The 27,391-nt window shown below is 37.1% G+C and overlaps 1 protein-coding gene across 1 annotated transcript in view; it reads left to right on the top strand.

The window, feature by feature from the left end:
- TTK (TTK protein kinase) overlaps positions 1 to 21,548 on the top strand; it is a 29,570-nt gene extending 8,022 nt beyond the window's left edge. The window contains exons 5-23 of the mRNA XM_058801910.1: positions 587 to 693; positions 4,269 to 4,412; positions 7,518 to 7,626; positions 7,744 to 7,819; positions 7,901 to 7,998; positions 8,523 to 8,622; positions 9,328 to 9,445; positions 10,778 to 10,959; positions 11,077 to 11,213; positions 12,601 to 12,727; positions 13,801 to 13,893; positions 15,596 to 15,753; positions 15,837 to 15,988; positions 17,176 to 17,300; positions 17,610 to 17,690; positions 18,917 to 19,093; positions 19,384 to 19,474; positions 19,708 to 19,805; positions 20,915 to 21,548. Coding sequence (XP_058657893.1) covers positions 587 to 693; positions 4,269 to 4,412; positions 7,518 to 7,626; positions 7,744 to 7,819; positions 7,901 to 7,998; positions 8,523 to 8,622; positions 9,328 to 9,445; positions 10,778 to 10,959; positions 11,077 to 11,213; positions 12,601 to 12,727; positions 13,801 to 13,893; positions 15,596 to 15,753; positions 15,837 to 15,988; positions 17,176 to 17,300; positions 17,610 to 17,690; positions 18,917 to 19,093; positions 19,384 to 19,474; positions 19,708 to 19,805; positions 20,915 to 21,004 — 2,263 coding nt within the window. The 3' untranslated portion in view covers positions 21,005 to 21,548. The remainder of the gene's footprint in view (positions 1 to 586; positions 694 to 4,268; positions 4,413 to 7,517; positions 7,627 to 7,743; positions 7,820 to 7,900; positions 7,999 to 8,522; positions 8,623 to 9,327; positions 9,446 to 10,777; positions 10,960 to 11,076; positions 11,214 to 12,600; positions 12,728 to 13,800; positions 13,894 to 15,595; positions 15,754 to 15,836; positions 15,989 to 17,175; positions 17,301 to 17,609; positions 17,691 to 18,916; positions 19,094 to 19,383; positions 19,475 to 19,707; positions 19,806 to 20,914) is intronic.
- Positions 21,549 to 27,391: the final 5,843 nt, after the last annotated feature.

The raw sequence follows: 27,391 nt of genomic DNA, 5'->3' as shown, positions 1-27,391 counted from the left end.
GTCATAAATTTTTTGCTCTTCCCACTTCTAAGTGGTACCTTTGGGTACCTGTTGAGTCAAGGGGGAACTTAGGAAAGAATTCTTTTATCTCTTGATTACAGATATTGCTGGTAAAAGTGTTAAGCTCCTTTTTTTTTGTTGTCAGTTGAAACATTAATACTAATGTGTTATGTAGTGATGTAGATTTAGGCCTTTTGTGTCTTGACTGGTATTTGCAGAGGCTGTAGTTGCTCTCAGATATTTAAATGTTGGTGTGCTGTGTGTAAGCATGAACCTGCTCAGCAATCTGGCTGAAGGTAACACTAGGATTAAAATTTGCCACAAGTAAATGAGCTATCAAGTGTGGAAGAGCTTAAGGATTGAGTCCATTGGGTTTTGGGAAGATTCAGCTTGATGTCTTTCAATAATTAGAGTTTAAGTTTCTCTGACTACTTGTAATTCACTGATTACTCTAAGGAAATGGGAAATCTTTAGCCTATAGGTGGGTTACTTTTTCAAAGTTACTTAAAGGCTTTATCCAGTACATGGAACTTCATCCTTCTCAGGCTCTTCACCTTGTATAACTGTGAATGTGCTCTCTTTACAGGCTTCAAGATCCAGAGGAGGCACGGGACCAATTTCATCTAGCCAGACTGAACTGCAAGAAATTTGCTTTTGTGCATGTGGCTTTTGCACAGTTTGAGCTATCACAAGGTGTGTAAAAAAACAAAAAGAACTAAACTTGTTTGGTGTTGTTGTTCTGTTTTGTTGGTACCAACTTCTGCTCCCTTACATAATTTGTAAGTGAACTGATAGGTATTGAATCAGAAAAATATCAGGATTTTTTAAATTGAAATTTACTGAGAATGTGTGTTCACTTTTAAAGTGAGAATATGCACACAGATCATTGGGGTTTTTTTCTGTTTTAGAAATAACTTTCAAACTAGGTGAAAATTGTTAATAGTTTCTACTTTTCTAATTTAGATCTTGCAGTGGAAGGCTTTTGAGTAAGGCTCCTCCTGCATGGAAGGAGGCTCAAATACTTTGCTTGCTTGTGGAGGAAATTCAGTCCTCTTCCAAAAAGCATTTGTAGATTGTTTTTTATTAAACCAAAATACACTGCCAGTGTGCAATTTGGTTGCCCTGGTACTTGCTGGCAAGGCTGTGTTGGCTGCCCACAGGCTTGTAGGCTTGTGTTTTTGGATCTTTTGTATCTTTTGTTTCCATGGGTGATTTGAGCAGTGACATATTTTGCCCTGGGTATTTCTTCCTTTGACAGTTTGCTCTGTATAGAAAGACAAGCACATTCCATGAAAGCTGTTTTCTTATTTGAATGGAAAAATTTTGATGAATATATTAATTTTTTTGTGACTTGTTTTCCTTCATGTTTTTTCAGTATCATGCAAGTTATTGTATATTGTTGTATGTTGTATATATTTCTCATACTGCTTTGTATGAGAAATTCTGCCCAAACTTAGCTACACTAAATAAATTAATCTGTCTATTCAACATTCTAGATTCTGAATACATTTTACTGGTTATCTGTCTGTCTTTACTTCTGTTTATTTTCCACTGATAGTGGTTTTGTCTATACATTTTTGCTTCAGTGATACTTTTTAACTGTATTTTAGGATATTGTTTAGATGCTCAGTGTGTGGCCCATGAGGCAGAGCCATTTTGTTAAAATCAAAGTCGATACTCATTTGTCATCTGAGATTTTCCAGTTTTTCTTTTCTGATGAAATGATTTGCATTAGAGCAGGAAAGGCCATGAACCAACTCCCCCCTCCCAGAAGTACATGTTATGTTTTGTGAATGACTCCTGTACAGGATGGGGAAAAAAAAGACAAAAATTTGCATGTTTGTGTCTTGAAATTACAGTTTGTGTTATGCCTGAGTCAGTTATCTGACCAGTTATCTGGTTATCTGACCAGTCTTGTTCTAATATAAACCTATGGTATTGAACTTCTAAACAGTAGTAAAAAGATGATGATAATTTTATTTAGTGAGCACTGGATGTTTATTTAAACGGATAATTAAACACTAATACTGCAATAACAAAGATATTGTTAAATAAGTGTAATAAAACCTATTGTGTAATTTAATAAAGTGTAGAAATGCTGCTACAGGTTACCAGTGACTGAATTCATCCTGTAGTTATGGGATGTGTCCATGCAGTAGTTTACCTTACTTTGACAGTAAGTAATCAACCTAGAATGAAGTGCTAATCCCAGAGGAAAGAAGCCAGTTATGATCGGCTTTGTTTTATCTGCAGTGTGCTCTCTGATGTGTATCTGTTACCCTTGAGCTGATCTAGGTGTCCTTTAGTAATGTGTATGGAGTGCAGTGTCCCTGCTGGGTGCTCAAAGAGGATTAGTGGGACATGTGAGTTGTAAATTGTTACTTAAGAGTGCTGTTCCTTTTTCACTGTGTCCACTTAGGCCAGAGGGAAAGGAGGGTAATGCTTTATTGCTTCTTCATCCCAGTGATTTCAGCAGTGCTTGGCACACTTCTCAGTGCTTTCTTTTGCATTAAGGAGAAAAACTTAATTGCACGTTCTCTTCCTTAGCTCACAGTTTTGCTCAAGATAAAAGCTCAAGTTGTGAAATTAGATTTGGTAAATTGATGTTGATTTCTTAATAATTGAATATTAGTGACCTGGAAATGGGGTGACACAGTAAAGGTGCCATTGTGTTTTTTGTGGCTCTTTTTTAACTAAAATACTGAGTAAAATTTCATTTAAGTCCCCTAGATGAAGAGTTGTCTTGTCATTACTTGGGTACCTTGGGTGGTGTGTTTGAGGATGATTTGCTGTGAATTGGTCAGAACTCATGACCATAAAACTCTACTCTTGACTGTTTCAAATCTTATGCCAGGGTGCTTGATTCAGGCTTTTGGCATCTGATAAAGTGGACTGGTTGGAATTCAGAAATATTTCTGGCTTGATTTTGTGCCTTGGTTCTTCATCTGTTAAGGGGGATGAAACAGTTTTTCACATACATGTTTTGATGTCATGCTCTTTCTTACTCAGGGTACTAGGAGGAATTACTTCCAAGTAGCAGGTCTTGTTGAAGCAATGTGTGGTTACTAAATATAGCAAAAGGTAGAATCAGAATGCTGGTTAAGGATTCTTAGAGCCTATCCACTTTGCTAATGATTTAGGAGAAAAAACAGTATTGGACTATATGGTTAAAAAACAATTTGTAACAAATTAGCACAAAATTTATTTAAATGAAATTATAGTTCATCTAATTTTACTGCTTCCTTGCTTCATGTTTGGCATTACCCATTTAATATTCTTAAAATAGATTAGTTAAAGCATAAGTTCCTGGTACCTACACTGCACTTCCACCATCCTGAACTACAGGCAACAGTGATGTCTAAGTTCATTTATGAGTGGAGTTGTGAGTGCAGGTGACATGTGTATGCTATTATGCATATACTTGAGTATTTCTTATAATATATATGTAGCATAAAGTTAAGAACCAAGTGGTTTGTTTTGCTGCTTTGGGATGGAGGAAGAAGGGCATTTGGGGTTTCAGGGGCATTGACAGCTGTAGCAAACCATTGCATCATTTTGCCCAGATGTTCTTCAAACCAAGTGAAGTATTGTGGTTACAGTACACTTTTTTCCTTATTTGACTTTTTCTAATAGATGCCTATGTACATGTTTACATATGTAAATTGACTGCTTCAATATGGTTTGTTAACACATTCCCTTTCCCACCCCAGCTCTCTTCAAAGTTCTCTGTTTATGCCATTTAGTAATGTCTAAAACTGTAATGAAAAGATATCCTTGCTTTTCTTTCCTCTTTTTTTAACTGTAGTGCTGTCTAGAGTTGTTGTTTTATTTCACAGCAGCTGGTTTTAAATGTGATTTCTAGTAAGTGCATTAAAGATGTTTGGTAATATATGCATAATGCAATTTTTACCTGGTCAGGTCTAAATGGAAGTCCATAAAGGACATATTCCTTGCTGATATGACAAAAAAAAAAAATTAGAATGAGTACAATTTTCTTACAGTTCCTATAACACTAAAAAAAATACTGAATACATATTTTGTGACTTGGTGTTCAGTTTAATGTGTGATTTGCTTTTAACTATTTCCAGGCAATTTCCTTAAAATGGCAGTGTAAGGGGAGGTGTCCCAAATGAACAATGGCTTCATAGAACTATGCAAAGTGAATATAAAACAACATGAATGTAACCATCTTGTTAAAAAAATCTTGCCCCAGTGTAATTGTTTTTTTTTACTTCTGTGATTTCTAACTCTGTGCTTCTTACACTTAGAAAATGAGAAGAAGTGTAAGCAGATCCTTCAGAAAGCTGTGGAGTGCTCTGCTGTTCCTCTGGAATTGTTGGAAACTGCTCTGCAGAACTTACACTTGAAAAAAAAGCAGTTACTCTCAGATGAGGAGAAGGAGAACTTAGCAGGTAATTGCATTTCTTAAAATACTGGTTGCTTCTGCATGTTGTGATTCTAGATTGGAAAAAATCACTAGTATTTGTCCCTTCTGATATAAACTCAGAATCTCTATTGCTCAATAAACAGATATATTTGTCTGTATTATGAATCTTATTCTTTCAATGCTTGTTTCCCTCTTCAGTGCAGTGACTGCAGTTGGCAGGAGCTGTGCTATGGTCAATCCTGTGATTCTGCAGAGGGTGTTCCTCTGGCTGTCAGCAGGGATTTGCAGTTTGTAATAGAGACTGACAGCTGTAACTGTGAAGTAAGAGCTACTGTTGGTAGAGAAGAATTACAACTGAAATATACAGACTAAACTATATTATATAGGTTGTTTGGAGATGTATCTTGTGACAGACTGGGAAAGCTTTGACAGTCACTTCAGTGAAGTCATATCTAGGAAAAATAATCAAGTTCAACTTTATTTTGGACAAAACCCATATGTTTGTCAGTACAAAACTGAAGTGCTTGGCTGTATTGTAAATCCCAAGTGATCCTTTTTGATGGGTATATAATTTCAAAAAGGGAACAGTTATTTCTTGAAGCTTTCAAGAGATACATTTTTTGGAGTGGAATTGAGCAAAAAATATGGTTTGACTTCAGCTTTGGAGTGTGTGTAGCTAACTCTTTCAAGAGTGATGTCTAACACTTCGATATTTTTGCATTGTGTGAGGACAGGATTAATGTGAAATAGATCTGATTTAATTTCCTTAGGGATATGTCTTCAGGAGTGGTGTTTGAGATTTCCTTGGCACCTATTGAATCAACCTTTGACTGAAACACTAGTGGGGGTGAACTCTTTTAATAGCATTCAGTTATGGCATTCATTTCTAATAAACTCTTTTTTCTATCTTATTCTGTTTATCATTAATTGGACATAGACATCATAAACACCACTGCTGATGTACTGTGCCACAGGAGAATATCTTGAAGGATACCAATGCCCTTAATGGATTGTATCATTTTTTGCTGACATTGACTTGCTGCTGCAGGGCTAAGGAAATACCTGTGAGAATGAATGGCAAAACCCTGCCTGCCAGTTAGGAAGCAGTGAGCTGTGGGGCAAGAGTAGGCTCATTTATTTTTTCATCTATATTGGTTTGTAATTAGGTATTTGAAAAATGCAAACTATTAATTTAGTTATTTAAAGATTAAAGTTTCAAAGGTAAATAACACCAGACTTGAAATATCTCAAACTCTGGGATATAAAAGGGGTAAAACACTGAATTTGGCTTTAAGTGAATTTGTATGGTCCTCTGGAGCAACAAAGGCTATTTTAGTATATTGGCATTTAGGTATTTTTTGTATTACCATTTGAAGAGCTGCTTTTGAAAATTTTATTTGAAAATATGAATGCTGTATATGTAAATGCATTTGTTCACAGCTTCAAAAGATTGTACAGAATGTCTTTGACAGTTACATGCTGTTAGTGTTGTGATGCAAATATAAACCATGCATCAAGTCTAGAAACCTTTGGTCTAATTCCTTTTTTTCCTCTTTCATTCATGCACAGCAATCTAAAGTATTTCACATACCAGGTGCAATCAAACATGTTCAGTTGGGAAAATGGAATTTAGTATTTCAGAAATGGAGAACCACTTCAGAATTGCTTTGGGTGGAAGAAAGCATTAGGTCATGGGTCCAGCTGTGCTAAGGGGTATCATAAGAAGCAGATAGGCTGTCTTAGACTGTGAAGGAATAAAGGTATTGTAGATCACCAGCTGGCTGTGAGAGTCCAGTGGCCAGCTTGTTGGTTTAAAAATAAAAATATTTGGGGAAAAAAGTGTGAGTTGGATTTGTGAGATGGTGATGGTCCTGGGTTGGTAATAAAACACTGTACACTGAGGCATTTGTTTTATTTAAATGAGTGGTTTAGTCTATTGGCATAAGTAGTTCATAAAATGTTAAGTATTGGAAATAGCCAATACTGCGCTGTTCATCTACTAGAAGTCTGATTTCTGGCTGAAAGTAGAAAAGGGATATGGGAGAGTTCAAAAGAAAAGTAAAATCCATTTTAATGAGCTAAAACAAATTTAAAACTGGTAAATGCTATATAAAACTCCTTAAATTGTGATTTATTGGAAGGCTGTGGATAGCTGTGGATCTTGTTGGTTAAGCAGACAATTTCCTATACTGACAATTTCTTATACAAGGCCTGTGTGATGTAAAATATCATATTATATAGTGTCTTAGTTAGAATCTTTGAATGGTTTGGGTTGGAAGGGACATTGAAGGGACATCATCTAGTTCCAAACCCCTGCTTTGAGGCAAGAATACCTTCCACTAGACCAGGTTGCTCAAAGCTTTCAACCTGGCTTTGAACACTTCCTGTTGCCTTTGATTTTCTTTTTTTTTTTTTAAATATGTTCTTTGGTGTCTGTCTTAAAAAAAAAACTTGTAGCATTGAAGAGATCTTAATCAAAATAACCAGATACTAATTTACATTTTTGAAAAAGGGTTTGTCAGAAAAATAGCTGAGTTCAAGTGATTGTTTATCTGAAGGTGCTTAAAATAGCTTGTACTCCACATTGTTCCCTAAATGATGAATTAAACTGTGTTGTAATGTGAATGTGTGTTCATTAAGGTGTTGATACATTTTCATTTGTGTATTCTGAGTTCTTGTGGTTTCTTTGTCTCTAAGAAATGACCTTCCCTTCACCTGTAGAGAAAAATAATGTAGAAGACAGTGTTGTTCTGAACTGTTTATTTGTGGGTTTGAGGTTCTATAATGACTTTTCAAATAACTTGAATTCTGGCTGTGTTTATATCTGAAATATATACTTTCACAAAGTTTATTAAGTTGACTTGACAATTTTAAGATTAATGTACAACTTCATAAAACTACTGCTTAATATTCATTGATCAAGCAAGAGTCTCTTCTTGATTAAGATGGGGCTAGTGAATGAGCTTTTTGCTATTGCCTGCTTTGATACTCCCTGACATTGCACAGCTTATATGACCACTCAAATTTGCTGTCAGTGAGATCAGCTGGTTCAATTTAACCCAATTAATTGCTTAGAATAACTTAGTTGAATTTGTCTGATATGATCTGAATGTAACTATTTTCCCTACAGTATCAAGTACACAGGAGTCTGGACTTCAGAATATAGGTGGAAATCACAGAAGCTTAAAAAAGAATGATTCTAGTGAAAATTCTTCAACTATTAACAGATCTTTATTTAGGTAATGTCTTAATTTCTTATTTAATGCTTTATAACATTATTTAAACGAAAAGTAAACACATACACTGCAGTGTTGTGTGTTTTGTGGGGTTTTTTTGTTTATTTTTTTTTCTTTTAGGGAAGAGAAGTCACAGGAGCTGGGTGCTCTAGTTAATTACCACAATCCATTGAGACCACTAAACAAATCTAACCAGGTAAAACATGTAACATTTTCTTTAAAATCTTAAACTCTTTATTTTGCTGTACACACTTGGTAACTTTGAATTTGTTCTAAGATTTGCCCATTTGGGAGGATTCCTATTACCCTGGTATCTGATGATGGTGATGACATGGAGGATTCAGATGTCCCACTCATGGCCAGTGTTACAGAGAGGTATGGTTATTGGGTTTACCTACAGCACCACAGACTTTAGTAGTCCTTTTCAATGATACTTTTATTGGGTAGTGGAAATGTCAGATGTCAATGTCAAATTTGACCTGAAGGATAGAGACAAATATCAGTATAGTTGCAATGGGTAGTGCAGTAACCTACTTCAAATCTTATGGAAATTCTTTGTATGAAAGCATGTGAAGATGAAGAGAAAGCGTGTTCTCAGTAAGCTCAAAAGAAATGGAAATTAAAGTGGAAATAAATTTTGTTCAAAATATTTAAGTTTATGTAGTCCAGTTTTTTAAAAAAAAGGAGAAAATACAATCTTGTAACTCAAGATATTTTTAAATCCTCATTTTGTTGGACTTCTTTGTATTGGTTCTCACTTTGGCTGGACCTGCTTTTCTGCTTATTTGGAACTTGTAGCCAAAAGTCTTCACAGAACTACTTTTTTCATCTCTTTCACACAAAAGACCATTGCCCCACTGTGTTGGCATGTGATGTAACTAAGACTGTTACTTCAACAGGCAAATGTCCAGCTCCAAACAAACAGCCTTTGTTGCACCTTTTCCACCATCAACACCGAAACCTTGTGGGCGTGATTCATGCAGCCTGGGAGATTTGCAGGTAACTGAAATGTTTTTTAAATACATGAAGGAACTCTAGCTATCCTATGATATTACTAAAAAAGATACTAACAGCATTTTCAATTCAAGAAAGAAATAATGTAGGATTTCCCTTTACGTAATCATTTGTGGATAGAAACATTCATGATGGCTTTTAAACTTGAAATTTGTTATGCGCAATAGGGCATTAAAAAAGAGCTTTCTCTGCTCCTATCAGATGTACTGTTCAATGGGAGTGGTGTTTGGAGTATGATTTATGAAGAGGAGATGAACAGATTTCAACTTGACTATAGGACCTTTTTCAGCTGAAGTCATGAAGTTTACCATGGGAAGACCCTATTTAAGGAAGTCAATTCAACTCAGTGCTCTATGGAGCCATAAATTCCAGCTTTTGATAGAGATTTTTTTCATCAAAAACCAAATGTCTTGCATTACTATGTCTTATATTTTCATGTCCCATGTCCCCATCTGCTAAAAGAAAATTCCAGAATAGAAAGCACTTAGGCCTTTATTATAGAAACTGGATTATGAAAATTCAGAATGTGGATGTATTTAAAAATAGCATCAGTAATAGTTCCACAGTTCCCTGAGGCATGTTTGCTTTGCAGTGCAACTGCCACTTAACCACCTTAAGGAAATGGCTTTTGTGTACTACTCCTGAGTTTTCCTTTGATTCTTTTTTTAAGATGCTTTTTATGTTCTTTAGTCCTTACAAGAAAAAACAGCTTTGCAAATGTTGGATGAGGGCAGCTCAGAAACAGCTACCAATTCAACTGTAACTCTCAAAACCAAAGTGGATGCAAGTCTTGTGACGAAAAGAGCAGGTAACATTAATGTCATGTCTGAGTAGTTTGAAATAGAAGGAGCATTGAAGATGTGCTATTCTGTATTTTTAAAAAAATGTGTTGCTAAACAAAATGTTTTCAAAAAGTGGAAATTACTGCATTATTAACATACCTTTGGGGAATAATTCTTCAAGTTCTTTTAAAAACAATTTTGTATTTCAGAAATACTTCACTTAGATATTGCATGGATTTTGACTGGTGTGTGAAGTCAGCTAAAAATAGGGATGGTATTAGATTACATTCTGTTGTCTTTCTGGAAAATGTTGTAACCAGCTTCGATTTATAGCAAGGATTTCAGGGCTAGTTAAATCTAGAAAGTTGCTATTATTTATTTACCAACTTCATGGAATATGGAATACATGTACTAACCTCCTATGGTTAGTTGCTAAGTACTTCAGTGTTTCATCAGAAAGCTGGTTCCCTAAGTGGTGTTCTCATCCTGCTGAAAAAATTAGGTGAAAATGTCTAATATTGCAAGAGTTAGATTTAGGATAAGTACATATGTATTGTAGGAAAGAAGCATTACAGTTGAAAAAACATAATTTTTTTTGAACTTCACTGTCCCCTCAGCTCCTCAGTGAGCTTTTCCCACTGACTTGCATTGGGAACAGTTTGGTTTCAGGTCATACTTGCCCTGTTTGTGCTTCATTCATGTTTCCAGGTTAAATGTTGGTTGAGGTAGTTGAGTCCTTCAGCAGTTGACTTGCGCTGAGCTGCTCAGCATGGGATGTTGCTTTCTAGTAATTTGAAAAGAAAACTTTTCAGGCTTGTGAAGGAACACTCTTAAGCTGTGCTGTTTGCAGCTGGCACTGTCACATCCCACAATTTCACTCTTGTGCTACCTGTGCAAAAGGAACTAGGAGAAAGTGCCAAGTCCCTTTAGGCCTCTGGCTTCAGCCATTGCACTTGGATTATAGGTTGCCTATTGTTGCAGACAACAGACTTCTAATTTGGAGTATGGTAGTAAGCTTATCTTCACTGCTTTATAAACCTGCTCAAAACCCCGGGATGTTGTGGTATGATTTGTGAACCTACTGTCATTGCCTGTGTTGGTGTAGGAAACAGTTGCATCTCTGTTACTGTTACAGTGTTATCCTAAGACTTTTTGAAGAAAGTTGCCATTTTACTACAGTGAATTGAATATGCAGTTGAGGACTTCATTAATGTCTTTTAAGGCCTAATTCCAGTAAATCATCTGTGTTTTTAGTCTCATCTAGAAAATGAGGTAAAATTATTGTAGTAACTTTTCAAGTGTTGAATATTGATTCATTTTAATAGTCTGGTTTTTGTTTGGTGTTTTTCTTTCCACAGAAAGTAAAGTTCAACATCTGGAGCTGAAGACACCAGAGCCCAGGAGTCTGGAAAGTCAACAACAACAATCTAGTTTTGGTGAAAGCTATAGAAAGCAGTTGGAGCAGATTAAATTAAACGGTGTTAATGCCAGAAAGAAAATGCCAGCTCAAGAGGTGTCACAGAAAAGCTGCTATGGAGAGGTAAAGTAACAAAAATGTTACATGTGTGCTAGCAGCCTTCTCACGTTGAAGAAATTATTTCTGTGTTCTTAATTGTGGCTCCTTGTGTGATACAATATCTTGCTTTGCCCTTTGTAGGGAAAACAAATGAACATTGAACAGTCTGGTCATCCTGTTTCAAGACGATCATCACCATCAGATGCTTTTTCTAAGAAAAGTGACCCATTGCACGTTTATGGAACACCAAGCACCACATCTAATGATTATATGGCCTGGTAAGCCTACTATAAGGTGGTAGTTGATATCTGGAAAGGTTTAAGCAGGTTTTTACAGGGTTTAAATTTTTCTGTTCGATAGCAAATATTCCAAGTGCTTCTGTGAAGTGCCTGACTTTGAGATTCAGATTGCATTTAGGGACCTTTGCCTTTTTGGGCAGCTTTTCAGCATTTGAATATTTGCCATCAAATCAGTAGAGCCCTAGTAGAGTGTTTACCTTTTTCACTGATGCCTGCTACATGACACTTTCTTTTGGATAAATTATGTGGCTGAGAGACTTTTTAGATTGATAACGATATATCAGTTTATTTCCCATGATGCAAGTGTCTGAGGTTTTTTAAAAGCTTTTGGATAAATCCAGAAGCTTGCGGAATTAAGCACTTATGTTTGGAAACTATAGCATTTGTTTATCCATGTTACCTTAAATAAGGCATAAATCCCTATGCCTGTGTTGGCAAACCTTTCTAATTATATGATTACTTTTTGTTTTCATAAGTCTCTAGGATGAATCATATAGGTCAAGGTTGTATGCTGAGTAAGTACTGTTCCTGTTGGTAGGACCTCTGTCTCCATAGCTGCCGAATTCAGACTGTAGGTAGGGCATGAACCACATAATTTCATGAAGGAATGTGATAATAGTCCTTGAATAAATTCTCTTTACTTGGTTTGTACATACTAAATATGCAGAATTGCTCAGTGTTTCTATTTCTCTATTTGGACTGGTTTCCTTTTTTTTTTTTTTTTTACTTCTGTGATTTTACTCTACCAAATAAATTCTAGTTATAGAAATTATTTTCCAATTCTGATCTTGGCATTAGATTCTGTAAATACAATTGGGGAAAAATTTAGTATGTTTAGAAATATAACTAAAGAGATGGTAGACACATCAGGACAACCAATCAAAAAGCCATAGGATTTTTCACAATCTTTTGTTTTCTTAAATCAGTGATCTTTCTGCTCATACACAGTGTAGCTAAAACTCTCAAGGCAATAGTGAAAGTTTTTGAAGTTGTCTGTCTTAATATGCTTACTCTAAAAATAGGTAATCTAAAAAGTTTTTGAATAAATAACAATAAGCTGGAGAAGAGTAACTGGCTCAAACTCTTAGTCAGCTCTTCTAGCTTTATAGTTCCTTCACTTTTCAGTTGCTGGGAAGTGCCAGCTATTATCTGAAGATAAAGTATGTGATAGTTTCAGTGTACTTTCAAAAGGACTTCTAAATGAAGATGTTGAAGCAGGCAATGATAATTACTGAATGAAGTGGAGGCTTGAGCTCTTGCTAGTCACTAGGGTTTAACTTTCAAGAAACATTGAAGATTTCAACTTTGTTGTTAAAATAATCTTAGAAAATACAACTAATGCAGATACTGTTTATTTTTTTGTTAGTTTCAGCACACCAGTTGTAAAGGACAAATTTCTGCCAGGATGTCAACTTTCTACTCCCTACAGCCAGTTCCCATATTATTTACCACATACTCCAGCAACTCCATTTCAAAATCAAGTTGGCTTGCAGGTAACAATTTTCTGTCATTTTAGCACATATTTTCATTGGGAGCTACTTTGGGTAAAATAAATGTGTGTATATATTGTTTTGATCTGAAGTTACTGTTCATCTTCCTGGAGGACTAATGGAAAGTAGTCTAGTATTCCTAAAATAACTTTCTTCGTATGTCTCAATTTAGATGACCTAAGTCAGATGTTGAAAAATCAGTTCAATTTTGTCAAAATGCTGGAGCCTTTGTCTAAGCCTTTTCTAAGCAATCTAAGCCTTTTCAGGTCTATCTTAATGACACAGAGAAGAACTAGAGCCTCTGTTTTTGTTCTGCAGTGCTTTTACACTGGTATTACCCAGTACAGTATCATTAAAGAGAAGCAGTGTGTGTTGAAAATCATGAGTTTGAGGGAGGCAAAAGATTGCATTTCTCCTCCTTTTTTTTTTTTAGATTTCACAAATTTTGATACATTTGTTGTGGCCTGACATAATGTAAAAATGGGTTACCTTAGATGTGTTGCATATTCAGGTAGCAACCTTCCCAATTGTAGATAAAACTGGAGGATAGGTTTAAGCATCCTACCAGAGGATAAGTATTGATAAATTAATAAATCAAACTTGAGGCCTTTCTATGGCTTGGTGTAGCAGATATGGGCAATGCAGGCTGTTTCAACTTCACACTACTGCAGTCTTTTAGCTATTAGCTTCAAAAAGAATGGTAGATGGTTTCAGTTCAGCTCTTAAGTTTCATGCTGAGACTGAAAGTCTCTTGGATAATGTAGTTTCTGACATTAGATGTAAAGAGGGAGGTGTCTCTAATGATTTGGAAAGCCTTATTAAAGAAGATCCTTTCCTTGATTTCCAGTGTGAGGAGCATTGCTCCTTTTGTGTGAGTGCAGTGATGTTACATGCCAAATGCTGATCAGTGTATGGGGATATAGCTTTCATTTGGAGTTTCTTTACTGCTTCTAAACAACGTTATCTTCAGAAAGCGCGAGACAACTTAAAGCATTTTAATGTAATAAAAAGTAGAGCTCTCAAGTTCTGTTGCATGTACCAATATTTATTTCTTAACCTTTTCTATGTGTACACAGGTTCCAGCTGTTGTACCTTCACATGAATGCCTTGTCATCAATGGAAGAGTTTATACAGTGTTAAAGCAAATAGGTAGTGGGGGCTCAAGTAAGGTAAGGTGCTCCTTTATCCTTTTAGGCAGTCACTCATTTACACAGAGTACAATCTATTATAAATGTTGAAATCACCTAATGAGTGCCTAGCATTAACATGTACACAATATTTGACCCAGGGAATCTAGAACTTTGCTGGTGTGCCATGCTTAGACGTTTTGCTCTTGAAGATAATTTCTGTGGTAGAGTAAGCATTAAAATTCCTGGTAGAATCAGCTGTTCTGTTGTAAGAGATGTGCTGCATTGTGTACATCCTAATGTGAGAGGCTGTTGTTTAGAGCAGTGTGATTACACTGTTGGGAAATGGGTGACTTTGTAAAGTTGATTGAGAGCCTGAGGGAGACAGACCATCTCTTAACTACTTCTGTAACTTGTGTGAGGAGTAGAGTTGTAGCTATGTCTGAAGTGGTGAGCGAGATGCTTTTTACATGGAAATCTGGGGTCATGGGAGCTTGGGAAACAATATTGGCAAAATCTCTTGGGCTTGTTATAGTCCCTTAGTTTCTTAACAGCATAAGCAGTTTAGCTTGATGTAGTGGGGGACTATGTCAAAGGCCTTACAGAAGTCCAGATAGATGATATCTCTATCTCTTCCCTTGTCCAGTGATTTAGTCCCTCCCTCACAGAAGGTCACTGGGTTGGTCAGACAGACTTGCATGTGGTGAAGCAGTGCTGGCTCTTTCAAATCACCTCCCTGTTCTCCATGTGTTTTAGCAGAGCTTCTAGGAGGATGTGGTATCCTAAGGACACCTAATTTAACTGATTACTTAGAGGTCTTTCCCTTTGTGAATCCATGTTGACTGTCTGATTGTTGCATTTCAGTTGTACCCAGTAGGATATTCTCTGTAATTTTTGCAGCAACTGAGGTTAGGCTAACAAGTTTGTGGTTTCCTGGGTCTGCCCTCCTGTCCTTCTTGTCAGTTGGACTAATATTAGCCAGCTTGCAGTCAGCAGGGAACTCCGGAAAGAGGAGCTCTCTGTGGCCAGTGTATGGTTGTAGAATGAGGTAGGATGGCAGGGACTTCTGTGTGTCACTCTCATAGTCTGCTTAAAACAAGGCTCAAATAGAGCAGGGTATGCATGAGGTTTTGTGTTTAAATATTGCCAAGGATGGAGATTTCATAGCCTATCTGGACAAGCAGTTTTCCTGTTGGTCTATATGACAGTGAAAAAATCAAAACATCCAATTGTGATTTTCCTTGTTGTTAGCTATGTCTGCTGTATCTCATACTTTGATGGTTCAAGAGGACTCTGTCATACCTTCCCTTTAAATAGCTGAAGACTGCATGTAGGGTTTCCTGCAGCCTTCTCATCTTAAAGACTAAATGACACTTTGTGCTCTCAACCTCTTCTAATGTGCCATGTGATCTAGCCTCCAAATGATCATGGTGTGACAAAGTGAATGTGTGAGGGCAAATCAAACCTTTATCTCTGAGAGTGTTATCTCATAATTTAAAAACACTGCAGACTCATGATGTACTACACCTGGTGAAATACAATGTGGCACCAAGATAGCTTCTGATAGAGGGTTGTTTCTGTTGTAACTGGTGTCTTTGATTTTTTTCATGCTGACTTGGTATGAATTTCTTCATGTTGTTTCTTCCTTTTGAAAAGGTAGACTTTTCAGGCTGAGTTGAGATGAAGGACCATGGTACATTTGAATTAGGGATGAATGAAGTTATTAACTGACACTGTTTTGTAGGTGTTTCAAGTACTGAATGACAAGAAGCAGCTGTATGCTGTCAAATATGTGAACCTAGAGGAAGCTGATCAACAGACTGTTGAGAGCTATAAGAATGAAATTGCTCATTTGAGTAAACTGCAGCAACATAGTGATAAGATCATCCGCCTTTATAGCTAGTGAGTAAATACTAACTATTTAATCAGTGTTTCACTGTAAAAAGATATTTCCTTCACTTTTAACACACATGTTTTATTTTTAGTGAAATTACTGATCAACATATCTACATGGTAATGGAGTGTGGAAATATTGATCTCAATAGCTGGCTTAAAAAGAAAAAAAAGATGGATCCACTGGAACGAAAGAGCTATTGGAAAAATATGCTGGAAGCTGTTCACACAATCCATGAATATGGTATTCTTAAATAATTCTAGGTATTTGTGTAGGATATATGGCAGATAATGTCTCTTGTTTTAATTTTGGAGATGGTATTGTTTTTAATGTTGGTGTAATCTTAGTGATCTACAAAGATGGATATTTACTGTATTTAAAAAAAAGCAGTGATGCAAAAAACAAAGTTAAATCATGATCCAGAGACAGGCTTGGTTAACTCAAGAAGGATCTCACAAATATACTGTCTCTGTAATGCTATCTGCTTTCTTTCAACAGCCAGAAAATATTTTCTGTTTTAGACTACCTCGTATATTCCCGCTTGTTCTCTGTTAGACTCAAATTTTAGCCACTCAGTCTCTCCATACTTGGCTTTGACATTAATGACAGCTCTGCCATCTTTACTTGGACAAAGTGTTTCAGCTTTCTCCTAGACTTCTTCAGGCCTTCCTCTCCTCTTTACCTATATAATTGTGTATGCATCTATAGCATCTATATTCTGTTTGTCTGTATAGTAAAAAGGAGAGGCAGACTTGGATCTTTTCCTATATAATAATCAAGTGAAGAGTAGTACATGTAGCAGAAAGCATCATCTATTTTAGGACTAGAACATCCAAAAATATAGCAAACAGCAAAACCTACTGAAATTCAGCGGGCATACATATATGTGATGTTTTGAAAAAAGCCATAGATTTTTGTAAAATATCAAGATAGATAGGTTGATTATGTAGATAGTAACCAAAACTCATGTTAAATTGTGCAAGTAGAGTTTGTGAGAAGTCAGTTGTGTATATTCCTTAGTGAATGGTACCTTTTATCAGACTAAGCAATGTAATTTTATTTTAACTCCCTGCTTAGCTAATTAAAGAGAGAACGACAAGCATGGACAGGCCACTGAACTGCTCCAGAGCAGCAATCCAGTGTGGCTATGTGCCCACAGAGCTGGAGTGTCTGTCCCAAACTGAGACAAACTCTGCAACTCAAATTGCTTGGAGCTGTTCTGGGGTACCTGCAGGTTTGATTAAGTAGTAATTCTAACTGTAAATTCATGCAAGTTAAGAACTCTTTAGGAAAAAAATGGAAGCACTTTTGTGAAATCTGCAGAGACTCAAAGCCAGGCTGTACTTTGTCTCTGTGCAAGGGTTATAGGAATTGAGTAATACTAAACCTTATGGTAGTAATTTGGATTTACTTTAAACTCTTTTTTACAGGCATTATTCACAGTGATCTGAAACCAGCAAACTTTCTGATAGTTGATGGAATGTTAAAACTAATTGACTTTGGCATTGCAAACCAAATGCAGCCAGATGTGACAAGTATCATTAAAGATTCTCAGGTGAAATACTTCTGGAAAATTGATGTCCATTTTTCTGTGAAATGCAATAGTACCTGCTGATAACTTTGATTGTAATAACCTCAACTACTATTGAAATCTTATGCTGAATGGTTTTATATGTGTGCGTGAATATTTGTATATATTGTTTTTTACATGTTTTAATGAAGAAAATAATAATGGCATTCAACTTTAATAGAAACAAACTTTTAAGATGCTTTTCAGTGTTTTGGGACAGAAATCTAAATTTTATTAAGTTAATGAAATTTAATGCATGCTTTACTTAAAATATTCTTTCATTTTTATGGTTAGGCTGGTACAATGAATTATATGCCACCCGAAGCAATAGAAGATAGGTCTTCCTATGGAGAAAATGGCAACCCTCGTTCTAAGGTAGTATGATCTTTTTCCTCCTATTCCCTTCATGTTAAGAAGGAAGGAATTCAATCATATCTTCAGATTTTTTCAAAATCTTCCACTGAACTTGAACACAAGAGAATTTATTGTGCTGTGATGGTGTGCAGAGTTGGAAGGTTAAGCTTAATTGCCCTAACTACCCAAAAGCATTTGGCAGATGGTATTTAGAAAAATGTAAGCGCTCAGTTACTGTGTAAAATTGAAAGTAAAGCAGAGGCACAGGCTTGGGCATTTTAGGGCCACAAATGAGTTCAGTGTATCCTATTAATTTTTCTCCACTACAGAGTATTGTGTATTGTAGAAAATTTTATAACTTCACCAGGGCAATGGAATGTGAATGATGAGAAAAGTACTGAAGGGAAAGCATTTTTCACATTGGCAGTCAAAATTCAATTGAGGGTTACATCATTTGGTGCAAAAGTATTTAAAATCCATATGTACTCGCATGTACATGAAGATTAATTTTTTAACAGTTGAATGGAAGTATTATTATGTAATAAAATAAAATCTTGGCTTCCTAAATAGAGAATAAAATATTTCAAAAGTGGATTTTTTTTTAAGGATGGCAATTTTTTTACCTTTTGTATGTCTAAATTAAAACTGCATGCAAAATGCAGATTTCTTTCAGCTCATCTAAGCAGAAATCTAACCGCTGTGCTGGGAGTCAGGTTCTCTGTATGCATCTTTCTCCACTTCCCCCCTCTCCCCCACTCTTGAAGTAATTCAGCTTCAAAAGGACAAGTGCAAAGTTGTCCTGCAAGGACCAGCCTGAGTGTCATAGTTGAAATGTGGACCTGAATCCTTTAAACCCAGGGGAATTGAATTGTGGCTTTCCACTTAGGAGACATAGCAGTGATCTCTCACCATTTCCTGGATTTAAATAATTTAGTATGCTTTTAGTTGTGTTTATTTTTAATCTGAAATTAGAATCCTGCAGTTTGACTTCTTAAGGACTAACTTTATTTTTAAGTTCTTCAAGTAAGTTGATTTTCAAAAATCGTTTACAACAATAGTTTTCTTATGGAATATCAGTGAAGGAAGCCACACTACTTAGTAGATAATGGCGTGCTGTCTTGGTGATTTTGTGTAACAGTTACAAAGATCTCTTACACAATGAAAACTGTACAAATACATGATAAATTGACTGAAGGGTCAGTTTCTTAAGTAGAGAATAATAATTTTTTTTTAATTTTTAATATTAGATAAGTCCCAAAAGCGATGTGTGGTCACTGGGCTGCATTTTGTACTGTATGACATATGGAAGGACTCCGTTTCAGCATATAACAAATCACATCAATAAAATGCATGCTATTGTTGATCCAAGCTATGAAATAGGGTTCCCAGATATTGCTGAGAAGGATCTTCAAGATGTGCTGAAGGTAACTGTTCCTTTTGTTTTAAGTAATGATAATTTCTTTATTTAAAGCATATTTTATAAAACTGAATGAGTTGTGCTTGAAAGACTTTTTCCACAGAGATGCTCACTGCTACTTGTAGTAACAGGCCTTATTCTAAAAGAAGAACTAAGCTAGAGCTACTCATGTAGTTTCCATATTAAAGTCTCTTTTCAGCTCAATACCAGCTTTCAACAACCAAAGTAAATACTGTTAATTCCTGGGACAATTCATAATTTATAGGCAAAACATTCTTCCTCTTTCTTCATTTGCAGCGCTGTTTAATAAGAAATCCTAAAGAGAGAATTTCTGTTTCGGAGTTGCTGGTACATCCCTATGTTCAAATTCAAAGTCATTGTCCAACAGGTACATTTATTTTAAAATATATTTTATTAAATAGTATTTTTAACTATGCATTAGAAACCACTTCCCTCTTAGAGGTATTATGAGCTTGTTGGTGTGACACAGTTTTGTTTGGTGCCTACATCTGCTTCAGAAAAGACTTCAGTATTTTAATTCTTAAACCTCTTGCAAACTGTTCTGGCAGTTTTTATGCTGATAATGTATACAATTTCACCATAAGTATAAATTACCTGCAGGTGTTCCAAATGCAAAAGGAACAACAGAGGAAATGAAACGTATCCTTGGCCAGCTTGTTGGCTTGAATTCTCCCAATTCTATTTCTAGAGCTGCGAGGGTAAGTAAATTGTCTTCTCTATTTTGTGTAGTAGTACATGCTCATGCAGACCAAGGTTAGAATGTTTAGTAGTGAAAGATGAAACAATACATATATGAAATCTTCAGCCATAGCTGGGAAAACATTGCATGTCTTAGTGCTTTTATTTGCAAGGATGCAGAATCTCTCTACGTTATTCTGAACTGGAAGGGTTGAAATGTGATGGGTGATGCTAGTAACTTTTCCTTTTAGTTTTTTCTTTCCTTTCCACCTCCTGATAGATCTGCTTTGCTTTTAAGCAGCCCCTCTGTGGGGGGTCTTCTAATTTAAGAACTCTCACTATGGAAAAATTATCTCAATTGATCTGTTAAGTGTGCACACTTTTGGACTGCAACTGTTTCTGCTTCCTGGAAGGTGCTGAGCTGTTAATGCTAGTGCTATGTGTAAATTAGTTCCTGTGTGTTGAAGTACTGCAGCCTCTCTGTTTATTGCCTGAAAGAAGCTGGATAAATCTTCAACTCTGTTCTTTCTATGTGTGTCTCAGAAGTGATGGTGTAAAGTATACATAAGACCTAGAGAATGCAAAGCTGCTTTCATGGGGAGGAAAGCAAATTCAATGTATATTAAATCTAAAGGAGTTCATGCTTACACTTCTAGTTGCACTTGATCTGTTTTGAATATGAGGGTGAACAAGTAGTTTATTCTTCTAACAAAATGGTGATTTGGCTGTTTGTGGGCCAAGTATCTGAGTATCTCATGTAAACCTTGCATGCCCCCAGTACACAAATAACTCCTTCCATGCTGAGGTTTCCATAGTGGAGACATTTAATAGAGTTAACTTGATTTTTAGATCTCTCAGCTCATTTGCGCTCTCCTGACTTGTGAAACTCTATAACTTTGCCCCCACTGCAAAGTCAGCCGTATGTATTTTCCTCTGGGCACTGCACTGCATTACAGCTGGTACAACTAAGCTGTCTTAAGTGTTTTATTTTTTGATTTGACAGAGCAATTTTAGTATGGAATATTTCAGTATGTGATGATTTATTTCAAGTCTAATGCTTGTTTTATAGTTTGAATCCATGTGCAGTACAACTGTGTTCACCTGAATACCCTGTGTGTTTAACTTTCAGACTTTATATGAACAGTGCAGCAGTGGTAAAACTCTTGATGTATCAGCATTTGCAAAACCTGGGAGTCAAAAAACATGGACAACAAAATGATGTGCTACTGTTCAGGATGCAACTGATGTCTGGTCTGTTCAAAATGTATTTTGTGCTGCTAGCTTTTAAAAGGACACTCAGCATAAAGTTTGCATTTTTATATGTTCGTTGTGTTCTTTTGATAATGATTTCAGGTCATTAAAAAGAGCTTAATTGAATGCTTTTTACTCTGGGCTCTTTCACTCCTTGCATGCTGCTTGGGTTGAGCAACAACAATGGCTACTTGGTGATTATGGTCTGTGTTACTTACAAAGCACTACAGTGTATGTAGTACACAAACTTGTATGAGAATCTTTTAAGAGGAGATCTTATGAGAAGCTAATATAAAAAGTTCCCCAAAAATGCCAACTGATATACATGAAAAACATGGAATACCTTTGCTAACAAATACCTTGCTAACAAATACCTTGGAAAGGAGCATTCTGTATAAACCACCAGTTACAATATTGGCAGATGCATGTAAATGTCACCCAGTTTTTGAGCTGTTCCTGTGGTTAAGTGTTATGATGGAATCATCAGTACTGTGTTGAACTTGTATGAATAAAATGGCTCTTGTTGTATTAAAAATGCTATTACAAGTTTAGTCTGCTTTTCAAATTTCAAAATAGAAATTCCTTCAGGTTTCACAATGCTAATAAATTACTAATTTGGTTTTTTAAAAGCATTGATACTAAGCATTCTCTAAAATGCACTGAATGTAGGAGAAGTGGATTTTACAAGATTGTTATTGGATTGGTTAGGTTTTAACTGAATTACATTTCTGGTGTGAGTGTATGTTCATGCCTACCCTCCTTTGTTTTGGATTACCTGTGATTCTCCACATTACGCAGGGAGAGTGATCAGAGTGGGAATTATTCCTGATAAGCAGGAGGGCTGAAGCAGGGGCAGAGTGTGTGCTCCACTGCAGTGTTGGAGCACACAAAGAACAGCACATCTCCTTCCTAAGAGGTAAACCTGGAATGGTAAACTTAAGGTGTTGGTCTCGTTGTCATTATGTGAAACAGGGTGTGGAATCTCAGTCATCTGTCAGGATGGGGGTAGTTGTCCCATATTTCTAGTGAAAAAGGCTTGTTCCCCATAGAGGTCTTGTTTTTGCTCATCTTTTTAAAGACTTAGTGCTGCTGCAGAAGTTCAGAAGTATTTCAGGCATAAGGAGTACCTTATGCCTGTGCTAATTGTACTCCACCATTTGTTTATAGTTTGTTATATAGATATGAAAATTTTCAAAGTTGAAGCCAGTGAAGAAAAAATTTTATTGTTCTGCACATTTCATATTCTAAACAGTTTGAGAGACTGCTAAGGTATGGGAACTGAAACACTTTGGCTTTCTCTGGAAGGGGGGAAGAAGTATCAGCCTCTTCAGAGAAAAACCTGTGAAGAAAATCTTTACTCTGCAGAAGTGTCTTTTCATAAAGTGAAAAGTTTCCCAAGTCCTTGTCTAGATTACAGCGCTTGAAAAAATTATTTGTAATTATTCTAATGTTACAATTGTTTAACTTTTGCTGTTTTGCTTTCCTAGTTTGTGTTGAATATTGAGAAGCAGTGCTACATTACTGCACAGCAGTGCTACAATAGCTACAGCTATTTTTCTTTTGTAGTGTATGATTTACCAAACCTTTCTCTTATTCCATGGCTGTTGAAGAACCCACAGGAAATATAACTGGCATGAGAGGGAGCTTATGAAAGAGCCCTGGGGCTGATAAGAGGCAGTGGGTTGTTATCAGTCATCCCTTTAAAATAATTTTTTTTCCACTGCAGATGGGCAGTTGATTTATACTCCTTCCCCACCTCAATGACATGCTGCAGGATATCTGTCTACCTTGGTAGCTGCCACTTATGAGTCTTCAATCTATTCCAGTCTTATTTCTGCCTTATAGACAACTATCTCCCTTCTCAGGTTCTTCTGGAGTCTTAAAAGCATAAGTGAATTACAGAAATGTGTGATTAGCTTTAAAGGACAAAAAATAACAATCTTAAATGTTGGGTAACAGGCAGGTAACTGCTAGAAGCTTTTTCAAGGTTACGAAATGTCCATCCTGTGTCACTGTCACCCTCAAGGCTGCATTGCAGGATATTGTATATAGTGGAGAGAGAAGATGGCTGGTAAAGCAGAGTATGTCTCTGTAAAGAGATAAATCTGCAGTATAATACTGTATCAGCTAATAATGAGATTCCACAGCTATGTGAAGGGTACAAAGGTAAATGAGAACACTTCACTAAGTTCTCTCTTGTAATTCTTGTTGGAAAAATGGGTTTGGGAACTTATAGCTTGTAAATCTAAGACTGTGGTCCAAAAGTTCTGCTCAGCAGCTAGCACTACAAAAGAAACCTAACTGCAGAAGGGTGACTTCCCTGTTCATTTGTGAATGGGTGTATAGCATGACTCAGTCTCCAGATTCCTCAGGAGGGTAAGTGGACGGGCAGGGACTGACCTCTCCTCTGTGGTGATGGGAGCTGAGGGAATTGCCTGAAGCTGTGTCAGGGGAAGTTTAGGTTGAATATCAGAAAAATATCTTCACCCAGAGGGTGGTTGGGCACTGGAACAGGCTCACCAGGGAAGTGGTCATAGCACCAAGCCTGACAGAGTTCAAGAAGTGTTTGGGCAATGCTCTCAGGCACCTGGTGTGACTCTTGGGGTGTTCTGTGTAGCGCCAGGAGCTGGACTTGATGTTCCTTATAGGTCCCTTCCACCTCCGGACATTTTTTGATTCCATGATTCTATGACTGCCTGAACTCTGCTCTGTAAGGTTAATTGGAATTCAAACACTAAATAAAGTTTAAGATTTGAAGGCTCTGCTCATGCAGTCATTCTTCTTGTGACAATACCTAGAATTGAGTCCTTGACAAGATCAAGAAAAGGAGGCTGTTTGCTTGCATATACCTCTGCTCTAAGGACACTTGACCAAGGAACAGGAAAAATCTATTCACAACCATGATGCTGGAGGAGTCAAACTCTTCCTTCTCATCTAGTCTTGTGGAAGACACTCCTAAGGTGCTACTGCTGTACATGTAGCTGTGCAGGAGGGAAATGGTACAGTCCCTAACAGCAGAGTACAGAGCAGAGGGTGTGAGTTAGTCTGAAGGTAAGTTGTCAAATTGTCACTATTTTGGTCCCTCCTGTGGATTTCTGTTCTTCCTTTAAGTACTTAATAATGGTTGCATGCTCAACAGTTTTAACTAATTCTGGGAGTGGTGGTAAGTATCATGTCAAAAATTCAACAGTTGAACAAACTTGAGTTCTAGCCCTGGTGTGAAGTCTAGCTTGCTCCCTGAACTCCTCAGCAAGGATCTCTGGCTAATCCTTGCAGGTGCCAGTTATGACAACTGCCTGCTTCTCTCTTCCAGTTATTTATGCTCTTATTGCCTTGCTGCTCACACAAAACAGAGTTCTCAGTGGCAACAAATAAAACAAATACCACTTTTTATTTTAACACTTTTATTCCTAAGGCATGTCCTGTTTCAGCTAAGGGTAAACTGCTAATATGAGAGTATTCCCTTCCTGCTTGCTGTATATATCTCTTCCCAGCTTGGTTATCTGTCCCACCTGCCTGGAGTACAAGGCTTGTCAGTGTGCCCTTGTTTGCTTACTGCTTCACATAAAGTAATTAGGAGATAAATCTTGTGAGATAAAGGCTGTAAAGAATGGAGCAGGCACTGCAGTGTGATTTACTTGTAGGATATAGAGGTGTACACCTGTGTGGACACAGAAGAAATCTTTATACAGCCTGTCCATAAACTTTCATGGGAGTTGCTGAAATGAAACCTGAGATAAAAATCTGACTCCTCACCTCAATTCCTTCTCTTGGCAGGTAGACTATTCACAGCTAAACAATGATGCAATTTGAAGATTCTGGCTCTAATCAGATGAATTGCCAAAATCCAGGCAGATTTTGCAATGAAAGATATGACTAATTTGATGTGGAATAGTGGTACCACTGTTCTGAACCCTGAAAAAACACAAGGAATAGGTCAGGTTTAAAAAATATTTATCCATTGGTCTTAACCCTTATATGTTGTAAGGCTCTCTGGCTTGTCTCTGTACCCACTTAATGAATGTGTATGTTATGTGGTAAGTGCAGGCATGCTTTGAATTCCTCTTTGTAACATGCTCTATGTCTCTTGCTTTTCCCCTATTTTATGTCATTGTTATTTGTATTTTTAATTGGCTTTTAAGTAGCTATATTTAAGGAAATATGAATTGGATTTGCACTTCCTTCCTCTGTAGTCTTGAATAGGCAACATTTTAAAGGTCTCAAATGATTGTTAGCCTAGCACTGCAAAGTCATGGATAAAATGTTTCTGTGAGTCTTAGCTCTTTACATTCCTTGTCTTGTTTGCTTTGTTTGTCAGAAAGCTGTTCAGTACCATGGATCTGTACAGTGCTGCTTCCGTTCAGTGACTCATTGGGGCATAAAGCTCTTCACTGCTATCGCAGAGTGGCATTTTACTTTGAAATACTCTTATCAGGCATAAAACATGTGTTTGGATGTTCATGCAATGGGAAACATAGTTCTGTGCAGCAGAAGGCAGTGAAGTTCCCTCCACAGTGGTGGGGAAATGCTGGGCTCTGCAGCAGCTGCTGTGTGCTGCAGGGACTCCTGAGCCATCCAGCAGGAAGCACTCAGCAACACTGCAGGAAGGTACCTCAGTAATGAGAAGTTCTGAGTCTTCAGGAGGTCTTGGGTACCTGAGTGAAAGACGAGTGTCTGCCTAAATCTCTTTCAGTCGGATCTTTGGACTTAGCAGACATCCAGCACTGCAAAGGTAAAGACACTTCCTACTGTGGTGATGGATGCTGAGCTATGCAAATATGAACAAAGCCTTGGTTTTTGGGACAGCAGATGAAGCTTCAAAGAAACCTGGGCTTTTGGTTTGCAGTTTGCCATGGCTTAGAGAATGCTCCTGTTGCTCTAGCTTCTCATCTGGAAAGAAAAGCCAACTCGCATCAATGTTCAGAGCTGAGGAAGTTGGAAATTTTCATGTCAAGCTGTGTTTTGTAAGATATTAGTCCAAGGATCTACTTGAAATTGATGTGCCAGTAGCAGCTGTTTAGGGGCAGTTGATAAAGCTCTCCAGACCCAGGTGGCTTTTACTGCTGAAGTCTAAAGGAGTTTGTAAGAGCTGTGTGAAGTGTTGTCCTGTGTGATTTTTAAATTAGCCTTAGGAACACAGAGAAGGTAGTAAATATGATACTTGTCTTCATGCATGTTGAAGCTTGTAAATGAGACTACCAAATATGCCTTCCATAGTAAATAAAGCCTATGTTGGCAGAACACAAAGGAATTCACATGGGAAAAAGTATCCTAACACATACAACACAAGGGGCTGTTGGAGTGGTATTTGGGGATGGTTCTTCGGCATTATACATAGTTTTCTGAAAATGTCTGTCCAAACCTTGTACCAAAGGAACCAATTAGAATATTAATTATTGGGAAAGGATAAGAATGCAAGAAAATATTGGTATGCTGCTATGTAAATATATTTGATTTAAATGCTCTCTGCAGTCCTTGAAAAGGTTTAATAAAGCTAGAGAATATGGAGAGACCCAATGCAGGCCTTCAGGGAGATGGGAATGACTTCCATACAAGACTAAAAGCAGTCTGACTTCCTGAGGAAACTCTCACTAGGAGGAATCTGCATTGCGCAGGGCTGGGAGCTGATGAAATGATCAGACAGACTGCTAGAAAGGGATGAAAGGAAGATCTTGGGGTTTAGTATGCAACATGTAAGTACATCTGAAGTATTGTAGAAGCCAAAGATAGTAGTGTATTCAAAAAGAGATGGGATATATTCAAGGAGGTCAGGATGATCCTTGGCACTGTATGTAAGTGGTGAGATGTAATCTCTGGCTTGGGAATTCCCCCTATACATATATATCTCTGATTCTAAGTGCCTGGGCTGTTTTGCCAGAAATGAAATTGCTTACCTTGCTCAAAGGGTTTATGATGAAGTTTAGCAGACCACACTGCCTTGTGCTCTGACCCCTGTGACAATAGATTTCTTAATTGGTTGGGTTTCTTTGGGTCCTGGGTACTTGATTTTCAACTCCATGCCTGTCAACGTGGCACCTTTTGCAAGCAGCGTTTGAATGTATTTGCTCCATCAGTGTCAATGGAAGGCAATCGTGTTTTAGCAGGCATTGTGTACCAGCAGCAGCTTGGCCAGAGCTGCCTTATCTTGCTTCCCACCTGCCACCTGAGCCACTGCCTCAAGAAGTCAGGCAGGTTTTGTAGCTGTGCTGTAACTTCCCTGCTGAGATCATAGTTGTACCTCAGAAAGGCACCTGGAAGCTGGGATCATGGCAGGCTGTTGCCTGGGTGTCAGCTTTGGAGCAAGGCTACAAGGAAGCAAGTAGCTAGACAACTAGAGTGGTGGTAGAAGCAGGGT

Source organism: Ammospiza caudacuta, chromosome 3 (assembly GCF_027887145.1).
Source record: "Ammospiza caudacuta isolate bAmmCau1 chromosome 3, bAmmCau1.pri, whole genome shotgun sequence".
Taxonomy (NCBI): domain Eukaryota; kingdom Metazoa; phylum Chordata; class Aves; order Passeriformes; family Passerellidae; genus Ammospiza; species Ammospiza caudacuta.
The sequence above is the reverse complement of the archived record's forward strand: the minus strand, read 5'-3'. Positions and strand labels throughout refer to the sequence as shown.